Source organism: Polistes dominula, unplaced genomic scaffold, assembly GCF_049000335.1.
Source record: "Polistes dominula isolate Pdom_NZ unplaced genomic scaffold, Pdom_raw_medaka contig_24, whole genome shotgun sequence".
Lineage (NCBI taxonomy): Eukaryota > Metazoa > Arthropoda > Insecta > Hymenoptera > Vespidae > Polistes > Polistes dominula.
Window position 1 is genome coordinate 4,544,926 of NW_028301150.1, and position 24,279 is coordinate 4,569,204.

The 24,279-nt window shown below is 31.3% G+C and overlaps 1 protein-coding gene across 7 annotated transcripts; it reads right to left on the minus strand.

The window, feature by feature from the left end:
- Positions 1–217: 217 nt before the first annotated feature.
- LOC107065530 (uncharacterized) lies at positions 218–23,741 on the minus strand. Of its 7 annotated transcripts, none has more exons than XM_089177930.1 (7): positions 14,473–14,725; positions 10,396–10,572; positions 9,441–9,824; positions 8,829–9,145; positions 8,278–8,731; positions 6,158–6,273; positions 218–6,065 (listed from the first exon to the last, which is right to left on the minus strand). In XM_089177930.1, the coding sequence occupies exons 2-7, from the start codon at positions 10,475–10,477 to the stop codon at positions 2,937–2,939; spliced, it is 4,482 nt and encodes a 1,493-aa protein (XP_089034056.1). In that variant the 5' UTR covers positions 10,478–10,572; positions 14,473–14,725; the 3' UTR covers positions 218–2,936. The 7 variants fall into 7 exon arrangements, with proteins under 7 accessions (XP_089034056.1, XP_089034055.1, XP_089034054.1 ...); XM_089177929.1 differs by having other exon boundaries at positions 14,383–14,725; XM_089177928.1 differs by having other exon boundaries at positions 13,742–14,725.
- Between the last annotated feature and the right edge of the window lie 538 nt (positions 23,742–24,279).

Here is a 24,279-nt window from a genome sequence, read left to right on the forward strand (position 1 = left end):
GAAATGTTCATTTTATTTTTCATAAGTTTGTATGTAAATTCGTCATATATAATTATAATTAATTAATTAAGTAATAATATTATAATATATTAATAAAATGTTTACTCTCTAATAATATTCTTTGCAACATTCTTTATCTTACCTTTGACTAAATAACAACAAACTAAAATAAAAAGAAAGAACATAAAGCTATATTGTTACAAAAAACACATAACAATTAATTGCAACTTTTTATTCATATTTTTTAAACAAAAACACAACAAAATTTGAAGTACACTTAACTCCCTTACATTTTTATTTTAAATTCAACTAAAATATAATTGTACAGTAACGTGACGTTTTTGTATTTATTTATTTTTATTTGTTGTTGTTGTAAGACGTTAATATATTAGTGTCTACCACGTATTTTTCTCATACGAATGTGTGTATGCACGTTAGTTTTAATCACGAAGGGAATAAATGAGAGTTGTTGTTGCTGTTTATTGTTTTTTTTTCTTTTTTTTTTAATTATTTTTCACTTTTTAATATATATTATATTAAATCATACCATCAAGATATCCATTAATCAATCATTAAGATATATCATCAATGTTATATCATGCATGCCCAGAGATAAAATCATTGTCGCCAAGTGTTTTTTTATTTAAATTTTTTTGTTTGCGACTTCGAGCGTAATAATAAGTCTTAAGAGCTCCTTTTAATAACAATATTGTTTATTGTTGATATTATGAAGGAGTTGTTTTGCTTTGAACTGGTTACACAAATGGCCGCCACAGAATAAGGCACACAATTAATGCAACGCGCATTTAATATAGCGGTATTATTCGCTCCTATCATTAATATACTTTAAAGTGAATGAATTACTATTAACTTTATGGATTTATCCTGGAAATAATCGATGCTTTTCATGTACCTTGGAAAAATTAGGATATTGCAGGAACGACTGTCTTCTCTATATATCGCTGTTGCTCCGATTAATGATTACATTATTATTATTATTGTATTATTATATTAATATTAATATTAGTTATTATTATTATTTATTATTATACCTGACGTCAATATTGTGTGTGTGTGTGTGTATATATATATATATGTTTGTGTTTGTTTATTTGTTTGGATGAATAGCGCTTTTAAATATATACATTTTTTGAGGTATGTTTGTATATTATGATATGAGATACATGCGATATTAGTGAACCATACGTTTATTTTTTTTCTTTCTCTCTTTCTTTCAATCGAGATATACATTTTTTACCATCAACCTGAGGTATATTATCCTTTTTTTCCCTGCTATATGAAACTAATATGAATTATGACATAACAACAGCTTTTGTTATATATTTTTTGTTCTTCTTCTTCTTCTTTTTGCATGTGTAAGTAAGTACACGTATGCGTATACAAGCAAGTGTGCATCTATTTTATCAATAGTATGTATGTATTTATGTATGTATGTATCTATTTCAACGTAACTTTTATATTCTTTTCTATTGTTTTAGATAATTTTTAAATTAATGTGTAACTTTTTGCTCATTGTCCCATGTGAGCATTAACTTATGTACATTCTATATTAATTATTTTTTTCTTATTTCTTTGTATCTTACTTTTGTAATCTTTGTTTGTTTCTTTTCTTTTCAACAGCTAGGATATAACTACGTAATCTACTGCATTTTTTCTTTTTCGTCTAGATTATAATATATACCTAGCCAAACGTAATGCCCATAATTATATCAATATCCATATGTTATACTACTCAAAGTATATAAGAAATAATTGTTTCCGAGTTCTTCTTTCTCTAGTTTTTCTCTTTTTATTTTTTTTAATCTTCATTTAATAATAATAATAATAATAATATAAGCCCTCGGCTTAGGAAATTGAATGAAGCGATTAATTAATATAGCGATTTCTCTAGTACAAGCTGTATAGTATCTTCAATTATATTTTTTATCTCCGAACAACAAATTTAAGGTATTCCCTAAGCGAAAGTAGTTTTTTTTTAACGTGGTACACGAACTTGATTATTATGTAAAATTCGGTGGATTAAACGGAGCTTTTGTAAAAAATAGGTTTTTTTTTTTAGTCATTATCAGACATGGTATAATAATAATAATTCGTATCGTGCTTAATACGTACTTTTTTGTATTTTTTCTTTTTTAATAAGAACAAGAAAAATAATCAACGTGTCGTCGTAGCTTGTGTTTCCATTATTTTTCCATTTCCTTTCTTTTCTTTTTTTTTTTTTTATTCTTCGTCATTCTTAATGATTTCTATCCATTAAGTAAAGATAACGGGATGATATATATTCGATTAATCTTGTTTTTTTTTTGGCAAGATCATCAAAAATGCGCGACTTGTATGTATACTCGTCAACATAGAAATAAAAATATGTGCGCCAAGTAGTTTCTTCTACCCATCGTGGTAATCATTAATTCGTTAAAAACAATAACATTAATGCTTTTTCTTTTTTTTTCTTTGCTTTGATACAGTATGGGTAATAACGTTCGATTGAAATATTTGTGAAATATGACGAGATGATAAAAATATAATTATTTACAAAAAAAAGAACTAAAACAGAAAAGAAAGAACAGTCTTCTTTTTTTTTTTATATGTTTCGTTCCCCCGTAATTCATTCGAAACATTTCTTGAAGAATTATGATTTTTGTTGTACGATAAAAATATATTAACGCATAGTTCATATATATATATATATATATATAATATAATGAATGAATTTCGATCTTTCATTTTCGAGGCAATGGTGTAAACATATACGTTGATATATATATGTAATGTTTGTGGAAAAAGTACAGTGTCATTAGGAGTACAATCGAAATGTGCAGCCTTAGAACAATCATCGCGTTCTTTGTCTTTTTTTCCAAGACATTATATTTATAATGAAGTTATATAACTGTTGGTTTGTTAGTTATTTAAGATTATTATTGAATGCTACAACAAACTGCTCTGCATGGTACGGGTCCTTCGCCCTCTTGACGATTTAATGCTTTACGTGGTTGAAAAATTGAATCAAGAGTTATGGATTGTGATTTATCCATGTAGCAACTTTCATATACTTCATAAGCTTCATCGATGGGTACTTTAAGTTTTCCCACTATACTTGTGTCTTTTTCATTTGGCATTATTATTGGAATTTCTTCTTCTTGATAACCTTTGATCAATTCAACAGGACTATTTGGCACCATTTTGGATTTATTCAATGGCTTAAGATCGAGCGCATTTATTTTACTTTCTAATGGCTCCTCTTCAATACTCGTAGCGCTTTCGCGTGCGAATCTGTAATACTTTTGTACATGCTCTATGATAGCTTCCTCGGCTTGAAAATTATCTTCTTCAGCAGCTTCTCCTTCATAGGATATACCTTGACTTAGTAATATTTTCTTTGGAGTTCTTATTGGCTCAATAGTTTCTGCTTCCCAACATTCTAATACGTCAGGTTCCTCTATACTAATCAACGAAGCAACTGTACTTTCTACTTCATCATCATCGTCGTCTTCATCGTTGCTATTTCTTTTTTTCTTATCCATCTTTTCTTTTTCTAATTTATTATTAGCATCAACTATTGTCTTTTTCACATTAATCTCGTTCGTTTGATTAATACTTTTGGATACATTCTCAACATAATGCACGAACTGTGCGAACGGTGAAATTTGAAGAAATTTCCCATCTATTGAAACAATTATTTCTCCTTTTTCAAATGTTCTGACATTCATAGTATCCTCCTCTGCAATTCCTTCATCTTCCATACCAGCAACGTCATTAATATATCTTATCTTAACGTTCATACTTTCAGCCGGTTTTTTATGAATTTTCTCTGTTTTTCTCCCACGTCTGATGTTGTTTCTTTTCGAATTCATCCGAGAGCTGTTAGCAACCCTCATACCCGCAACACTATCCTTCTCAACAAATTCGCAAACTCCCGCAGCAACATTTGTTTTCAGCAGATTCTTTTTTCTTAATTTTCTTGTGAATTCTTCTGTTTCTTGTTGTCGTTCCTCCTTTTTCTGTTGTTGTTGTTGACAAGAATAATCGAAGGAAGAAAGTCTAGCTTTGGTGTTAAGAATATTATCATTTTTATTTACAACATGTTTAGCGAATCTATCTCTTGATATTTTCTTAATACCTCGAACATACGTTGTTGTTGCTGTTTTCCTTTTATTAACTGCTGATAATAAATTATTGTTGCGCTCTTTATCGTTCTCAATGTTGTTATTAATCTTTGCGAATTCGCTGCAGCTAGCCATGCACGATGATTGATCATCATCGGCTTTGCTATTAAAAGATAGTGCAGGTATGGGGTTGCCTTGCAAGTTTTTTGGCGGCTCTTCGTCGAAATCATCCTCGTTTTCATCCTCGCTATCGTCCGAAACAATCGATGATGTTTTAATAAATACGTCGGGTGAGTTAGCTCTTCTTAACCATTTGGTTACGGCTTCGGTAATACGATATTCGGGATGACGCGTTTGGGTCTCGAAACCTGAATCATCGTTCGAATTTTCGGCGATGTCTTCGCTAACAGTCTTATTATCGACATTGTCTCTTGTAGTCTCAAATGCGGATTCGCTCGACACACGATCTTCCACTTCAATTTCGTTATTATCTTTTCCAATAATAGATACGGATTCCGAATCAAAGGGTAATGAAAGTGTCGGTGGTTGTTGTGCGTTGTCAACGTTATTATCGATGGTATCAAATGAAATAACTGTTTTGCTCTCGCATTCGACTTCAATAGCAGCACCATTACTACTATTATTATTATTATTATTATTATTGTTATTACTATTGTTATTATTAATATTATTATTATTATTTGAGTTAGTTGGATCGGGTGTTGATTCTCTTGTTAACTTTGTACCCTTCGAATTGTACTTCTTTTTCGTAGATAATAAAATCGTTGTTGTATCCTTCGCAGTATCCAACGATTCGGATGTTTTTTGCAACTCTTCTTGTCGAGTATTAACGTATTTGGTTTCTATCGTTTCTTCCTCAGGATCCAATTGACTCGACAATCTTGACGACGACGACGACGATGCTGTTGCCAATGTCGATGTTGATGCTGATGATGAGGACGTTGTTACTGTTTTAGAAATCAAGGTACGATTTTCCAGAGATGGAATTTGATTCATTATCTCTGTATCATCATCAATATTATCTTCTTCTTTTTCTTCGTTCGTAGATAGTTGGCCATTTACTAATATTTCATTATCATGTTCAACGTATAATTTTGATGAAAATGTCTTATTAACGTCGCTATTAGATCGTTCGGATAATTCATTGGCACTGAACGAACTATTATTAGGGACGTCCTTAATATCAGTCCTTAAGAACGACGCTTTACTTTCAGTCCTTGCGTCGTTAATTACGTAGTCTGTAATCTCCTCGTTCGTTGAGTTGACTTTGTTATTATCAGAGAGGTAGTTGATCAGTCTATTCTCTGGATTAGTCAAAGAGTCAACTTGATTGTTAGATGACGTCGATACCGACGACGACGACGATGACAATGACGACGACTCTTTCACGAATGATTTCAAATTCTTATCGTGAATTTCATTCAATATTGCCATTTCCTCCTCTTCTTTGTTGTTCATATCCTTACAGGAAGTATTATAATACTTTGTATCATAAGAAGTATTATTACCGTTCTCACGTATTCCTTCGGTAATCGTACTTATTCGAAGTAATTGTTCAGTTTTTTCAGAGATACGCTGTTCTTCTTGTTGTTCTTGTTGTTGTTGCTGCTGTTGTTGTTGTTGTTGTTGTTGTGATGATGGTGATGGTGATGATGATGGTTGTAACGTAGGTAAAACATCACGTTCGACGACTGGACGAAGTTGAAATTCTTCGCACTCTGGATTAAGGGGTCGATTCGTCGTCCTCGTTGTCGTCGTTGTCATCGTTGTTGTCGTTGTCGTCGTTGTCATTGCTGTGGTTGTTGTTATTGTTGTTGTTGTGACCAGAGCTGGACACGTAGACCAAGAAGATGTCCGAGAAGACGATAAAGCACTTTCTCCTTCGGAACTGTAATCTTCTTCATCATCTTCATGATTAACCTGAAGAAAATGATAATAATATAAGTATATTATATATTCTAATGTTTATATACATGTAAAACATATTTGGATATAATCCAATTCAACATTACCAACGCGAGTCTTCTTTGCTTTCTACTTCTTTTCTTCTTTCTTCGTTTGTTGTAAGCAGTCGTCATTCTTGTAACATCTGTTGTTCTGATCATTGGTCCTCCTTGTATGGTTACACCTTTTAATAGAAAAAGACAATACAATTGTTCTTAGTAAATTTAAATAATATTTGTAAAATTAGTTATTATTATTATCCGAATATATTGCAAATAGAAATAATCTAACGAGTATACAGAACGCTTCTTTTATGAAAGGACAATTAAAGAATGAATATAGTGCACCAGTGTCCTTTTTTCTTTTTTTTTGTCGTTGTAGGCTGTTGTAAAATAAATTGTATAAAACACCTTTTGAGTTTAATTTCTTCTTCGTCCATCAATTAAGAGGAGGACTTGCTTGAGGAAGGTATGGAATGAACTTGGCTTTTTAACGTTTTCTCGAGAGCTCCTGGCCTCGCATCGACGCCAACGAATATATTTTTACCCAGACTCTATTTTAGTGTTTTAGTAGCGCAATGCGTTTACTTTGCCAAGTTTCGTTACTTGTTCCTTACTGTCTTCTCTTCTACTTCTACTTCTTATTATTATTCTTCTTCTTCTTTTTCAAGGAGGCAACGCATATTTCCGACGTGCTAAATGTCGAAGCAATTTGCCCGCGGCACCGTGACTCGTGATCGTCGGACATGAGTCAATGGACCTCTAAGATAAGAGAGATGGTTTTCGAATGTGTGCAACGTGATTGCAATGAGAGAACGGCGTGATCGTAAACGCGAATACGAGAGATAATTACATTTATTTATATAGATATATTATATTAAACGTAGTGAATGAGATGACACAGGTGAATATACCAGAAAACATCTTTCCTGGATACATTTTGATTTTTTGATTGTTTTCTGTACAAATACGAGACATCGAGCGTGTAATAGGAAGCTTTGCTGTTAGATACGATTGCAAATCAATTGAATTCTTGTCTTTTTTTATTTTTATTATTTTTTTTTTAATTTTTAACGCAAGAGCGAGAACATTTCAATATTTAATAGGGATAGGGGTTTCGAATTTAAATGAATGGTTTAAAATAATTGACTTGAAAATGAATGATCTTGGTTGTTAATTAAATCTTAATTAAAATGATCATTTAATGACTTAGTAGATTTGTTCATTAATATAATCAAAACCTTTCCTATTACGATCGTATCTAAGGCATGAGCTATTCCTATTTGCGTATTATTACCTTTTACCTTGAATGGGGTAGAGGCACGGTGGTAATAAAACAGCAATGATGTCGATGGACGGGACAGCAGTCATGTATCTGGGTAAATCCCTTTCCCCTGGCCGCGCATCCAACCGACACTGTTCTCGTTTAACATTAGAAACAGGTACAATCAAATGTACTATGCCCAATCTTGACGCATTACAGGGAAGGAAGTAGCCGATATTTCTCATTCTCTCTACATTTCTCTTTTTTTCTCTCTCCTTCTTTCTTTAGTTTTTTTCTCCCTTTCCCTGTTTTTTTTCTTCTCTTTTTTATATTCCCACTATTTATTTTACCTTTCAAAAGTTAGTCTCGTATATCCATAGTATCGAAAATACCAACGGTATGGTTTAAAACGATTCTATTTCTTACGATCGTATACGTCAAACAAAAAAGAAAAATAAATATTGTCCCCCAAGTTCTATTATAATACTCTCTGAAGTAAGAATATATAATTATTAAATAGAAAACTAACACAGTCATATAATATTTTCCAAGTTCATAATGTAAGAATATGTAAAGATAGCGGTCGATTGTGCAACGTTACGTAAACGATCATAAAGAGACACGTTACGCGCTTCCTTCCCAACGTGCGCTTTTTTATTTCCTCTACATATATATGTATATATGTAGAAAGATTCCTTCCTATATATCTCTTTTTCTTTCTTTCTTTTTCTCTCTTATCCATAATAAGACTTTTTATTTCGTCCGTTGTTCCGTCCATCCGTCCGTGAACAGAACGAAGATCTAATTGTATACGAAGAGCGAATAAAAACAAACTAACTATTCTTAGTGATTTAAAATAAGTCATAAAAACAATATCAATAATTTTTCGCATAAACATAACAGAGAGATTCAATTGTTAACCAACCATTAACGTTGACCAGTGGTGGGCCGAACATGTAGTGACCAGGATACATATATGGTTGTGGTATGGCTGGTATCACATGTGGCACGTGGTATACAGGTGCTTGCTGCATTACTAGTGGTTCAAGATAAGGACCACCACCATTTCCATCATCGTTGTTTTCTTCTATCATTGGACATTGATCCGCTACACCATAAAGCTCTTCTGTTCGATTATCCTCTTTGACCACCACTTCCCCTGTCGTCACGTATGTTTCTTCCCCTTGTTGTTCTTGTTTTTGTTGCTGCTCTTGTTGTTGTGGTTGTTGTTGTTCTTCCATCTCCTCTGCAACACTTCCATTGCAACTTGCACTTCCAGTAACACTTCCGTTCCATACACCATTAGAATTTTCTACTGGTACTAATTCATTGCCATGTTCTTCTATTACCACCGGATGACTTTCTGTACTTTGACCACTCTGTTAAAAATCATTCAATCGTTATTGATGACATTAATACCTCCTGTTTTTTCTAAATACGGATAAGTACAATAACACAGAGTAGAGTCAGTTTCACCTGATAATTATTATCATTGGAGTCCATTATACAATAAGATTGACCAGATAGTTTTGGTACGAAGGCTGGATTGATCCACTCAATCGGTCTCAAAGGTACTGAAGTACATGGCAAAGCTGCAAGAATGCTAGGTCCAATTGGAGCAGGAACCGGTGCAGGTCCTACCAACATCACTGGATACTCATAATAATAGCCGCTAGCGTGATCATAAAATGTCCCGTAACCAACTTGAGCAGCTGGATCAACTCCTGGAGGATATTCACCAGATGCACTATCCCTATCCAATAATTGTTGATCCTCTGTTGTTTCGCTACCATCTAAAAGGTCATTGCATTACAAATAAAAGATCAACTATTTTAAGAAAAATAAATTCAATAAGGTGAATGATGTAGAGATATGAAAATTAAGAAGAAGGAAAACATAATAAATAAATAAATACGAACGAAGAGAATGAATATAGAATAATCAAGAAGTTACCTTTTTCCTAAGATAGACAAAGACGACAACAGAACAAGTTAATCTTATTGCTATATACATAAAATATTAAAATAACAAACATAAAGGATAATAAAACTAAAGATTTGATGAAATGCTTTACGCTTCTACCTATACCTCTACCTGCGGTTGAATGCGAGGCTGATTGACTCTCAGTGGTTGATGGGGTAGCGCTGGTACTGGCGTTACCAGTCCATGTTTTTTTACGGGATAGATAACCCTTCTTGAATAAGACATCTTGTCTAGGTGTACTAATCCTTGCATATTCATCCTCGTTAAATATAATTTTAGGTTGCGACAGAGACCCTGTAGAGTCATCTCTTCTCGATCTGGATGTTCCACTTGCATAACCACTGCTACCACTGGATCCAACGATGCTTCTTCTTGATTTATACTCAGTCTGTCCGTTTCGATCGAAACTATGAGAGCTTGTGTCATTTTGTTGACCTTTTACGTATCCATTTCGTAAGTCTTCTTCTTCGTCCTCCTCTACTGGCGGAGCTGTTGAAAAAAAAGGTCATAAATTCAAAGTATTGTTCATTCGTTGTAAATTAGATTTGTATTTTTTTGTATTATTTATTTTTACTACTGTAAAAATCGAATATCTTTCAATAAATGTTTGGAAGAGTCATAGAGTGAACAAATATATATATATACAAGGATAGCAAATAACACGAAGTATGTTAGCCTAGATTTCGTGCCAAATGAATCTCTCTTTCGTGAACGGTAAGTGTGACAATTGCTGAAGGTTCTTTATACTATTCTATCTTAGTAATTTTTAAAACGTGTCATAATTTACAATATGATTAATTAATGTTACATTTATCTCATATATAAAGGATTATATTTCATATTACAAATCATTCCTCTCTCTATTTTTATATTAAAGAAGGATTACTGAAGCGTATAAATAAATTTATTAGCGTGTTAAATAATGTAACAACAATAAAAGGTGAGAGCGAAAAATAATTAAAACAAATTTAAAATTAAAAAAAAAACTACAAAAGATGTTTTGTTTTAACAAACAGACCAATTTCGCGAGCATTAACTCATGACAATTTGAAAATCGTACCATCTTGGTACCTTGCTAAAAGCAAAACGTGATTGGAGGAGCCGATCACGTGGGTAACCCTCCGTTGTCGGCGCCACTGCATGACTTTTTCCCTCCGCCCTTTTTTAAATTTTCCACCGTAGATGGATAGATAGATAATCCGTTTTCAAGCACTCTCCACACGACGATTTAAAGTTTCTAATAATGCATTTACTTATTTTTTCATAAATGCATTATTCGATGATAAATATAATATAACATTAAGAAAGGGAAAAGAGAAGAAGAAAAGAAGGAAGGAAGGAAGGAAAGAAAGAAAAAAATGTTGTTCAAAGAAATCCCTCAAAATTCTTACTACAAATTTCGAAAATAGTTATTATTATTATTATTATTATTATTATTATTATTATTTTCCCTCACTCTACCATTAATTAAATAATATGATTAGATATCTTTTCAAATCACTATCAATCACCCTCTGCTACCCTACCGTACTTTCATCCCTTCCACCCCCACCTCTTTCTCTCTCTCTCTTTTTCTCTTTCCTCTCTCACCGTCGTTTGTCTCGATCGTTACGGATGAGTGATAAGGGACGAAAATACACGTAACGAGGATGCAGCAGCGCAATAATGCTTCGCACGCGATGCCCTGAGATCGACTAAGGTTGTGCGCGGAAAGGGGTGAGCGTAGGTAATCGGAAGGTGGCGGGGGATAAGTAGAGAGAAGAGGAGAGGGAAAAGAAGAAGAAGAGAAGAAGAAGAGAGATACAGACAGATAAAGAGAGAAAGAGAGAGAGAGAGAAAGAGAGAGAGAGAGAGAGAGAGAGAGAGAGAGAGAGAGAGAGAGATGAGACGAAACGAGACGAGGGCGTTCGTAGAGTGTCGTGCGCTCCGGCGGACGTAGCCGATTGGCTACCGTGCTAGCATAGGACTAGAATAGCATTGGAATTAGAATAGAAGACGAACGATGAAACGAGGGATAGATAGATCCATCGGCAAAATTCTCTGGTTCAACGAAGGACGACGAATACTAATCCTCAAACAATATTTCTTTCATATTTTTCTCTATTTTATTTATATTACACTAAATATCTTTTCATTTTTATTCAATTATATATATGACAATTTATACACAGGTGATCTATTTATAGGTTATCTATTTATATATATATCGATAAACTATAAGATATTTATACCTTTTTAAATATAGAGAGAGATAATATATATATATATATATTTTTTTTAAATTTAAATTTAATATTTAATAATATATAATAAATTTAATATTTTTAATAGTTAAAATATAATTTAATATGTATATATATATATATTAATAATTATATATAAATAATATAATTACATATTATTTATAATATGTATTTTTTACATATTATAATATTATATAATAATATAAAAACATAATATTAATAATTATATATAATTTAATATATATGTATATATATTTTAAATATATTCTTATAATAAATGATTAATATACTAATAGTATATTTGATAATATTAGATAATGTATATATATATATATATACCGTTGTTGCTGTATAGAAAACATTGGTAATTTTTGTTGAAAAACTAATAGAATTAATACGTGAACGATAATCAATGTTAATTAGTCTTCTTCCTCGATGCAAATCGGTCAAATAACTTCTCGGTTCTCGAACTAACAATAAGACTAATTTTTAATTATACTTTCTTCTATATACCTTTTCTAAGTTTCTCTCTAATCTTCTTTTATTATTATTATTTTTTTAATCCTCTTAGATTATCATCTTTTTTTAGCATAAATATAATATCACTTCCTACTTTATGGAAAAGGTCGACGATACGATTTATTTTTCCTTCATTCCCTTTGACTTCTCATTTTTTTTTCAACCTAGATTCTCAGTATAGTTCGATTAAAGTATGTTCTATAGTTATTCATAAATACATTCGCACATATATATACACACATTTATACATACATGCATGTATACTTTCCTATGTTACTGTATTCATATTGAAAAGAGTACGCGCTTCATTGATCGATCCGTTTGCAGGTAATATTACATATACATAGATATGAAATCGTATACGTGTAACAAATTCGAATCCGAGTTGTTCTTATTTATTTAAACATTTATAGAAACACAATCAAATTCAAAATTAACTAATAAAAAAAAAATAAAAATGATAGAAAAAAATCAAACACCAAATTCCCGACCGAATTTGATCTCGTTGATTTAAAGAGAGAGAGAGAGAGAGAGAGAGAGAGAGAGAGAGAGAGAGAGAGAGAAACAAATATTATTGATATTATATATGTAAGCATATATTTGATAGATGTGTATTTCATTGAAATCATAGAAAAAGCTATCAATTTTCTTTAGTACATTACTCTAGTATTCTACAAAAGAACGATGAAAAAGAATGTTTGTAGTCTTTAGAACTTTTAAATATTAATATATCTATCCAACTTCTTCCGTAGTCGTTTGCGTGAAACAAGTTTGTAAAACTGTGATAACGGAGGGCAGGGCTGATAACCGGAGATTAATATCGCAATTTCTTACATTTCTTTTATACTAATATAGTCTTTGAATTTGGTATTCTACCAAAAAAAATATATGTACATAAAAACAAAAAATAGAAATATGCCAAAAAAAATAAAAACAAAAATCAAATAAAAATCACGATAGATAATACGATGAAAAAAACAACATCGGAGACATTTTCTTTACGATGATAAAGAAAATATCTATAAAATTTTGATTACAAACGACACACTATTAAGCCTATAAATATATAATACTAATCTATTTAGAGTCGAAGGTAAAATCGACCACAAATGCTTGAATACATACTTAAAAAGCACGCACGTATGCATACATGTATGTACGAATACATATAAGACACATATATATTTACACTTCAAAAATTGAAACGATAACGTTAAAGTAGGAGTCTATAAACTTGCCCTCCGTTATCGTTGGTTAGCTTATGCAACACTTCGTCTTCACGAAGCCTATCTTTATCTACTACTCACGTTCCGTTTCTAGATTTCGTGTATAAAAGCGAACACATTTTTACCACAAAGTCAAACAAACATCTATCCCTCATTCCCCCTCTTTCTTTTTTTCTTTTTCAAAGCTCTATGGTCCATATTTTCCCTCTGCTGTATATAAATTAATGCGCATATCGGGTTTATTGGTTTATATATATAAATTAATTTAATAATATTTGAATGGAATCCCCTCTTTTTATGGTTGACCCTACTTTCCAGCTCTCACCACCCTCTCATTTTCCTCCTACCCTTTCTCTTAGATTTACCACCCCACCTTCTTTTACGTAACGCCATGCAATGTTCACTTTATCAAACTTACTTGTATTATATTTCACAAACTTTCATTATCGTTTTTTGTTTTTTTTTTTGTATACACTCTCTTCCACTAGCCTTCATTTTGAAACCCCAATCTTTCCTAATCTTTTATTATATAAAATTATCGATGAAAGTTTAAACGATTGTTTAATTGTTGTGTTAGATTAATAATTGTTGTACCTATAATGATATCATTTCATATGTTCAAATATACAAAGATTAAAAATTCCGATTAAAGTGAAACGTATAGTAAGTTTATAGATGTATGTTATACACAGAAAACACACGCACATATAAATATGGTTATCGAAAATATAGTGTTATTCGATAAGATAGAAAGGTAGCCGACGTTCAAACATCGTACACGATCGATGTTAGATTACGTAATCGGTTTAAATTCAATCTCGCAATCTAATTTCAATAAATCGAGATCATTTTTACTATTGTTTGATTGATTTTTAATTGAAAGGGAGAAAACGATATGAAATATTTATGAAAAAAAAAAGAAGGAGAATAATGAATGAATTAACGAACAAAAACAAATATTAATAATGATAAGGAAAAAAATTACAAGAAAAAATGAAAACAAAATTAAAAAATAAAAATGAAAACAAGACAAGAATGAAACAATAAAAAATTAATCACTATCTGTCTTTTTTTTCTTCAATTGCACTATTTTTATCTTTATCTCTTTTTAATTTGTTCAATTTGTTAATCAACTTTGTTTTTGAACACCTTTTCCCTCTCTTTCTTTCCTTCCTCTTTTTCCTCCTCCATTTTCAAAAAAAAAAAAAAAAAAGAACAAATAGACAAGGAAAGTATTTTGTCGATGAAAATTTCACGATTAGAAACGTCAACCCGGCAAAATGTTTAGAATCATAGACAAAAAATATGAACGAAGTTGCGAACACACGGTGGTGGTGTATGCCACACTGATCACCCCCCAACAAACTCTCCTCTTTTCACTCTTCGATTTTCTTCAACACGAGCCCCGGCGACTGTGCGGAGCAAAACGATTTTCCTAACTCATCCCCCACCCTCGCTTGAAACCACCCTCCACACAACCATAACATCACCCCCTACTTTTCTCGTCTCTTTCCCAGATCCTCAAGTGCGCGCGCGCGCGCGCTCACATAATATTACAAACACATTTCCATCCCCCTTTCTCTCTTCGATACTCCAAAGACGTTTGCGCAGGATTATACTAGTCCGGGTTGTTTCTAAGGATTTAATTAGAATTGTCTTCCCCTTCTCTAATTAAAATGAATTTTTGTCAATTATATATTGATCGTTGATTTTCAAAAAGTATACGATTCAATAAAACAATAAAACGGGATACAATGTTCAGGGGATACCAAAAAATCTGATCAACATGGTTCAAGCTTGCAAGGAAACTAGGGGTAAAGTGAGAATAGGTAATCAAATGTCGAGAACTTTTAGTATGCATAGAGGGTTAAAACAGGGGGACACACTGTCACCTCTTTTGTTCAATTTAGTATTGGAATTTGCTGTCAAAGAACTGCAAAAAAGTAAAGATGATCTGCAGTTGAACGGGACAACGCAACTGTTGACATACATGGACGATATATTGTTTTGTTAGGGGACAATAAAGAGTCGTTAATTAATAACGCGAAAATATTAATAGATAATACAAAAGAATTGGGACTACAAATAAGTGTGGTAAAAACCAAATACATATATGATCACCAATAGAATTCAGAATGTGCCTAATACTGGAACTTTGGTCGTCCGAGATAAAATTTTGAAACGAGTCAGCAACTTTAGGTGTTTAGGATCGATCATAAATCAGATGAATGAAATAAATGAAGAACTTAAGAAAAAAATCAATTTAGGCAATGTTAATAAATTACTCAGCTCGCGGTTGTTGTCTAGGTGCTTCAAAATCAGGATATACAGGACAATCATCCTACTGGTGGTCCTTTATGGTAGCGAAACGTGATCACTTACGTTATGGGACGAAAAGAAATTTAGGATTTGAAAAAATAAAGTTGTTTGTACAATCTTCGATGCAAAACACGATGAGAAAACTTCAGAACGTAGAAGTTCTGTACAACAAACCGGACATTATTAACGTCATAAAATCACGCCGATTAAGATAGGCTGGTCACTTGGCGCGCATGGGGATGGATCGAACGGTGCATAAAATACTGGTCGGTATACAGAATGAGAAAAGATCACTGGGTAGACCGAAATGTAGATGAGAGGACAACATTAGCAGGGATTTTAAAGAAATAGGCTACGAAGACCGCGAATGGAGAGGAGGTCGCGCTCAGGGACAGAAATACTAGCGGGATTTGGTATTTGCGGCAATGAACTTTCAAGTTTCTAATACCAATTAATAATAATTATAATAATATAATTGTTTGAACGAAAAATTTGGCATTTTGTTTCCTAATAATAAACAATTTAACGTTATGATTAACACTAGATATACCAGACCAATCATTTTGACTAGTCGGGGCATTTTAATTCAAAATTTCTAGTTCATGTAACATTTGATTTCTGTAAATAAATTAAGCGTTTTGTTATCTAAAAATATCTATAAATCCATTTATCTATTAAAATTATTATTGTTAAACATTTTTTGTTATTTTTTAAGAGTAAATAAAGACTGGAAGTCTCAAAAAGCATTTTTTTTATGCACCAGTCATTTTGACTAGTGTGGTAGAAATAGGTATACTGAAAATGGTGGTATATCTAGTGTTAGCAACGACGACAAAAATCAAAAGACAAATCAGTGTATTGTAATTTTAGATGTTGAAACAAAATTTTTTCTAATAAATAAAATTTTGATCATATATTGTTTATAAATAACCAATTTCGTGTTAAGATTTTGGATTGACAATAATGATGAATAAGGAAGAGAACATAATACAAAATGGGGGATGAAATGAAATGGTAAGATCCTCTCTTCTTTTCCTCTCCTTTTATAGTGTGTCTCTAAAGATTCTTCTAAAAATTCGACTAGGTGTGAAGATACACACCAACCATTCGATAAATAGAGACGATTGAGAAAGAGAGAGAGAGAGACAGAGAAAGAGAGAGAGAGAGAGAGAGAAACGACTGTGTTCTGGTGGCGTGCGCGTTTCGTTTTTCTCACTGAGAGAAGAATTATATAACAACAGGACAGCGGCTTGTGCCTAACGTACGTCGCCGACACGACGACGACTACAATGATGACGAACATCATTTTACTTTGTAGTAATCGAGTAATTATGTAATTCGTGTGGATAGACATGACATACATCAACGGAAGATCAAGTGCGGTGTTTGCCAAAATGTTACTTTCTTTTCTTTGTTTATACTATTTATGCACAATTTAAACAATTTGTAAGTTTACAACGTACTGACATAATATTTAAATCCTATGAAATAGAAAACAAATTTTTTATTTTAAAATAATATAGAATATCAAAAATTATATGTTTATTCATTTTTGTATTAAGTTTTAAACCTTTAGACAATAACGGCTATTAATATATATATATAACCATGTTATATATTATTATTATTATTATTATTATTATTATATATATTTAATATAATTTATATAATTATATTATATATATTATTATATTAATATATTAATATATTATTAATTATTAATATATATATATATATTAATTATAATTTATATAATATAATTATTTTTTTTTCTTCATATATTTATATATATATATATATATTTTTTTTTACTCTTATATCGAAAGTGAAATCGAAAAAGACACGCCCGTTGCTATGGCTACTACTACACAGTAGATGCGTAGATTCTTTTTATTCTTTACTTCTTTTTCTTTCTTCCTTTCCCTTTTTGGCAATCAAAATTTGAACTTGTGCCACAACGAGGAGTCCCTTTTTCCTTTTCCCTTAGAGACATCTTCATTGATCGGCCGGTTACTCAAGAGGGAAACCCAACTCTCTCCTCAACCTTTTCTGTCTATACGTATGTCTGGACTCTCTAACAACATCTCCGATGAATAAATCTTTTTAATGTTGTTCTCCCGTTTTATTTTTTATTTGTTTTCCTCTTTTTCAATTCATATCACTAACATTTACGACAATCGCAATTTATTACTAATCGTAAAAAGAAACATGCCAAGTTAAATGCAACGAGCGAATCTATCATCCTGATCGAACCTAGAAGATTATTAATGATGTCGATTGTATAATGAAAATTGAAACACACAGGGTAGACCACACGAATCGTTTTTAAAGTATCCACCATTCAAAGTGCCAGATATTTTTAAAGAATAGTTTTAAAATATGGTCGTGTGAAATGTTATGATGAAATATTTTCAAGAGTTATGCGTATACTGTCGAATTAATAGTATTGATTAATCGTCCAATTACGTTTTGGGTTGCAATAAGAGCTGAATATGCTGAAATGTCAAGTGTGGTAGTAATTTTTTTTTATTGTCCTTTTTATATTTTAAATTGCATACACATTGAAGTTTGCGTAAGTAGAACTTTTAACGAATAAATTCATATCAAGATTAAAACAAAGGTTAATCGTTCTTTGTTGTAAACCATTTACGGTGGGTAATTTTTAAATAAAACCAAAATATTATTATAATAAATTTTATTAAAAAATAGATTTTAATTTCACGATATCGTTAAATCTAATTGTTTAGTTTTATTATGGTATTGTTTATTTATTTACAATTTTTTCGGACGTTTCTTATCTTTTTTTAATCATTTTTACTAGTAGAACAAAAATGTTGTTTCTAACCATTGTCGTTGTTGTGAACGATGACAAAGTGTTAAGGATAGTTGAAGCATAAGTGATTTGGAACGTCGGACTATTATAGAACGGTCTAGGTACATTGTCGAAAACATTGGACCGGTTTTCTATCTATCTATCTATTTATCTATCTATCATTAGAGTTCTTCGTTTCGAATTCATTCCCACTTTCGCCGCCATTTTCTTCATGTATAATATAAAATTGTATACAAAAATTCTTATTCATGTGTTTATATAATTTTTTTGGACGTATATATTTTTTGTAAATTTCGATTTTGTGTAAAATTGCATTTTAGTGAATGTATTATTTAAAAAAAGTGTTTATATATATTAAGTATTGTATGAATATTAAATAAAATATATCGTAGATCGCATAATCGATGAAATAGATGTAAAAACATATGTCTTACTTTGGCAAACTAACAAAATATTTTGACTACTAGGTCGTTGAGTAATTGTTTGTTGCACATTGCAACAAAAAGTGTTTTTGTATAGGTCATTATTGTAGTGACTATGTAGTATAATGATTAATAACTAATTAGGAAACTATGACAAAACAAATATGAAATAAAAAACAATATATTTGTAAATTATTGTATTCTCCAATGTCAGGATATTTTAAATCTCAAGTCTCTTTATGCCGTTTCATTGATTTATAGGTTATGTTCAATGCGTTACATAATGGCCGAATGAGTAAAGAAGATGTCCCCGAGATATATAAACCCGAACATAAAATTGTAAAACTGGAGGTGGGTTGTATTTAACTGTACTAAGAAATTTTATGCGTGTGTGAGGGTATATTTAAATTGTCTTGTTAGAAGTGTGAAATCAATCGATGCTAAATTTGGCTTACGTTCAAGAGTTCTTTAACCTTCCAAGGTAAGATTTAAAAGGCAAGAATGAATAAACCAATGTCTCTATTAATTAATAAATTTAATTAAATATTAATTGCGTAATATGTCACATAAGTTCCTATGGTGTATCTTAAAATCAATTTTTATTTTGTCTCCAGTTATTAATTTATTCTTTAAAGATGGTAAGATTTAATTGTTCACAATCTGTACACAATTAATCTAAAAAGAGTAATTGATTTTTAGAAATAATTAGAATCATTTCTGATTCATCATAAATATAAAATTTGTTAGAATCAAATTCAATAATCTCTCGTCAAAGTTATTTGGAAAATTTTTAAACGAAATTCTAATAATATTCTTCTAATGTTAAGTCAGAATATTGTAGTAGTTACATATTTTGGAAAACTCGTAAAGACTCCTTTGGCCGTGTAGAAAATGAAAGAGTGTGAGTGAGTTTAAGTATAAACGACTCGTGACACACGAATCATTCGAAAAGCGAACTCGTCGTCTGTGCGTGGCACGGTATGACATGTGACTCGAGTTCCTCGTGGTCACTCACGTGCTATTCATAACTCAAACTCCAAGTATTTTCTTCCAAAGATTTAACAAACGTTCAAAGAAAACTTACTTTCTACATATTCATCAATCTATACACATAATATAATATATAATATATTATATTATCAATCTATACACATAATATATATATATATATATATATATATATATATATATATATACACATACATACATCTAATAAAATATTACATAATCAAAAAAATAAATTGAATGAAAACACTAATTAAATGATTCAAACAATTTGGTTAGACAAATATACCTCTCTTTTTTGCTTCGGGCGCCATATTGTTTCTCCTAGAATGCTTTAAGGTACGCCATTATACAAATAGTTAACTAATTTGAAATATCTTTTTTTCTTAGAAGTTATTTTCGATTAGTTTTGATTAATAATAAGTAATATTTAATAATTAGCAATTCAAATAGTTTCTGTAGAATTTTCTGTCTTTTTTTTTTTTTTTTTTGAATCTACGTGTTTGTAAAAGAGATTAAAGTTATGTGCATGGAAAATGAGTTAGAAAGAGAGAAAAAGAAGAAGAAAAGAAAGAGAGGTGACGCCCCGCATATAACGTAACGTATTTTAAAAGTTGTGCGTTATTACTGGCGGCATTGGTTAGAATTACGTAACACCAGAGAACGCGTCATTCGACGCCCGAGGAAGGTCTACGATCTGCAGCACGTGCAACCTGCAAGAACGACCACCACCGCGCTTTGACGTCGCGTGGACAGAATTCCCGTATTCCTTTTTTTCTCTTTTTTTATTCTTTCTATTTTCCCTCTTTTTATCCTTTTGTTTTTACTTTTCTCCTTTGTCATCCCTTTTCTCTCAAACTCTTTGAACCGATCGCAATTTCGCTGACTGAGCTACTAACTCCTTAAGAATCTTATTTCTACATCACATATACAGGGTGTCTGTCCAAGTTTAGAACACCTTTATGTATGTATAGTAGAGAAATAAATATATTATATATGAGTGTGTGTATAGAAATTAAAAAATATGATATTAGGATCCCATTGTTTGGAACAATGAAGGGTACACATGTTTATAGAATTTTGTTTCTATTTATGGGATTTAATTCTATGCAGTATTTTATCTTGTCTTCTAATATTCATTTATTATATATTTGCATAATTGAAAATATGTTTCAAATTCGATTGATATTAATAAAATATATAAAAATAAAATAAACGATTATTCTAGTTTATGCTTAAATATTCGTTTCTTAATTAAAGTATATTTTCTAATGAATTTTGTGTTGGCTCACTCAACGTCTTCATTATCGACTAAAATTAAATATCTCATTTTCACATCCTTCTTGAAGTATACTTTTATCACATTCTGTAGTATAATGAGTAAGATAAGAAATATATATCAAGATATTCCTTATTCAATGACATTTTTTCATTTATTCTTTTGCATACTCTTTATATGTTTATAAATAACTTACTAATGATTTATTTAGAACAAAATTAGCTTTAAAAAGAAATACAAAGAAAAGGATTATCATTGGTATACAATACGAGCATAAAACTTCCTCCTGTTGTTTTTATTTCTTCATCAAAATTAAATGAATTAAATAAAAATAATATTACATAATATGTGGATTATGTTTTATGCACATAAAAAAAAAAATTTGTCTATTTTTATTTGTCTTACAAAAAAAATTAGGTGAATTAGATGAAAATAAAATGAGATTTTGTTGCTTATGAAAATAACTTTTCTGAGGCCTTTCTTTGTTGGATTCATTGTTCCAGATAGATATTTTCTTAAACTAAAAGAGAGTAGAGAAATAGGAAAAGAAACGCAAAAGAGAGAGAGAGAGGGAGAGAGAGAGGGTGCTATGGATCGATGTGTGCTGTCGCGAGATGGTCTCGCAGTCGAACGTTTCTGACGATCTTAAGCGTGTCTTTACTACTACACACACAACACGGGTCCCATAAGGATATGTTTATATTTACATGGATAAACGTAAAACTCGACAGATAAACTCGTTCTCAAGGACGTAAACATATATATATATATATTGTTCTATCTATTTTTCTTTCTTACCTTTTAATGTAAGAGTGGGGTTGTTTTTTGAAACAAAAACTTACGTCGTAATCTTTGTCTAAGTGCTTTAATACTTATTAAAAATTATAAAACATTGAGAAGCTCGTTGGTATCAAAGAAAATTGTATTAACCTGTCCTAGTGACACTATTCTCTTTTTTTTCTTCCCTTTCTCTTGTCACATTCTCATTCTATGTATGTATGCATAACATATATATATATATATATATATATATATATATATATATATATATACACGGACGTGTAATACATGTATACAAACAACGTATGGGAAAATATTGAATCTTTCAACTTGCGGAATTGAAAAATTGAATAAATGTAATAAATGTAGAAACAAATTGTTGGTAATAAAAAAAAAGAGACAAAAGGAAGTAAGGAAAAAGAAAAAAGAAATATGTAAGGTACATTAGAAATGTGTCGTCCTTATCGTATCGATCATTACATCTCTTGCTTACAACGTTTTAATAAAAATGATTTGTGGAGATGTCGAGTCTAAGAATAAGCCATTTCTCGACTAGATTATATTATTTTAATGTTCGATATCCAACACATTTATGAATGTAATGTATAAACGACATTATCGACATATAATCGTATTATCTTGTAATAGGAAAGTTCAGATCGTTATTTTATTGTTTTAAATGGAATATGGGATCATCGAAGGGGTTCAAGGAAAACATGTGACATTGATGAATGAGTAGGAGGTGGAAAATTTATCGGAAATATTTGATAGAACGAAAGATGTATACTTATTCATGGTTAATACGTGAAATGTTTAAAGAAGAAAAGAGAAAAGGTGAAACTACAAACAACAATATCAAAGATTAAAGAAAGAAATGAAGATAAGAATGAAATAAATAAATGAACTGGATAGATTATAGAAAGGAAGTAAAGGTAGAGAGAGAGAGAGTATCGCAAAGGCGAGGCAATATCTGGTTGAGAGCGATCGATGGCCCGGTCGGACGTCGGGTAATTCGCGAAATATGGAGAAAGGTGAGCAAGTGAGTGAGTGCGCGCGCGCGCGCGCAAGCTCGTGCTTGCGTCTTCTGCGAGAAGGGTGTACGGAAGAGAATCTCGTAAACGAAGAGACGACGACGACGGCGACATACACACACACATACATACACACATACATACATACACGAGGTGGGTATTATGGAAAGGGTTATGTCAGACCAAATTATTGTCTAGGAAAACTATGAAGAGAAAAATGCAGACTCACCACCAATACTTAGGGTTCTCCATCGGGTCTTCCGCTTGGAGCCCTTCTTGCCCATTTCTTAAAAAGACCGTGACTACGGTCTTTTAAACCTCCTATGCCCTTTCGTTTTTCTTCGATTTCTTTTTATTTCACTTTATATTTCTGTCTTTCTTCTTTTTTCTATCAGTCTTCCTCTTTCTCTCTCTCTCTCTCTTTTTCTCTTTACATTAAAAGTTTCGTTGAAATAATCATCTTGGTGGATCGCTTTTGCACACCACTATCTTCTATTATTCGGTAACATCTTTTCAAAAGTAATTTGAATAAGCATCGAACTCTTTACGCGTACGATTATCTTTTATTTTGACAGACTATTCGATATCTATGAGAGAAATGTCTAAGAGAAAAGAAGAAAGAAAGGAAAAAGAAAAAAACGTACGTTATCAAATCGTACCCGAGTGAGAAACAACGAATAGTTTCACGGAACGATCTCTCATGGCATAGACCAAACCGCTCGAACGGCGATCGCACACTGCGCTCCCCGCTTTGCCCCTATTCACTAACTCCCCACCCGTTTCTATCGATGCTCTTTCATCTCTCTTCATCCCCCATTGCATACTCTCTCACTCACTCTCATACTATTTCTCTCTCATTCTTACTGTCACTCTGCCTATCTCAACATTTGTAAATATTCACATATTTCTTTCATTCTTGTATTTATCTAAGGTTTTTTTTTAATGTTTTTTCTTTTATTCTTTATCGAAATTGAAAGGACATTTCGTTGACGTAACCCACAAACAAATATATTTTATTTATTATCACGTATTTTTCCTCCTTCAAGATTCTTTTACTATTTTCATTTTGAATTGTTCTAATTGTTGCATTTGTTAATGAGAATACGTAATATCGTTTGACATACCAGTTCTGAAATATTTTCTACGTAGAAATAATGTGTTTTAATTACTTGATTTAATTGTAAAATCTTAAAGGAGCTGGTATTGAGATAATTGGATAGAGACGGCACTGGTCTTACGGTTTCAACAGTACCATCTATCGGTATTCTAACGACACACTTTCTAATT

Coding starts and splice junctions, on each gene's coding strand:
- LOC107065530 (XM_089177930.1), bottom strand. CDS start 10,477: ATGCAGTGGCGCCGACAACGGAGGGTTACCCACGTGATCGGCTCCTCC. Junction 8,732..8,828: donor CCAATGATAATAATTATCAG/GTGAAACTGACT, acceptor GATTTTTAACAG/AGTGGTCAAAGTACAGAAAG. Junction 6,066..6,157: donor AGCAAAGAAGACTCGCGTTG/GTAATGTTGAAT, acceptor CATTTTCTTCAG/GTTAATCATGAAGATGATGA.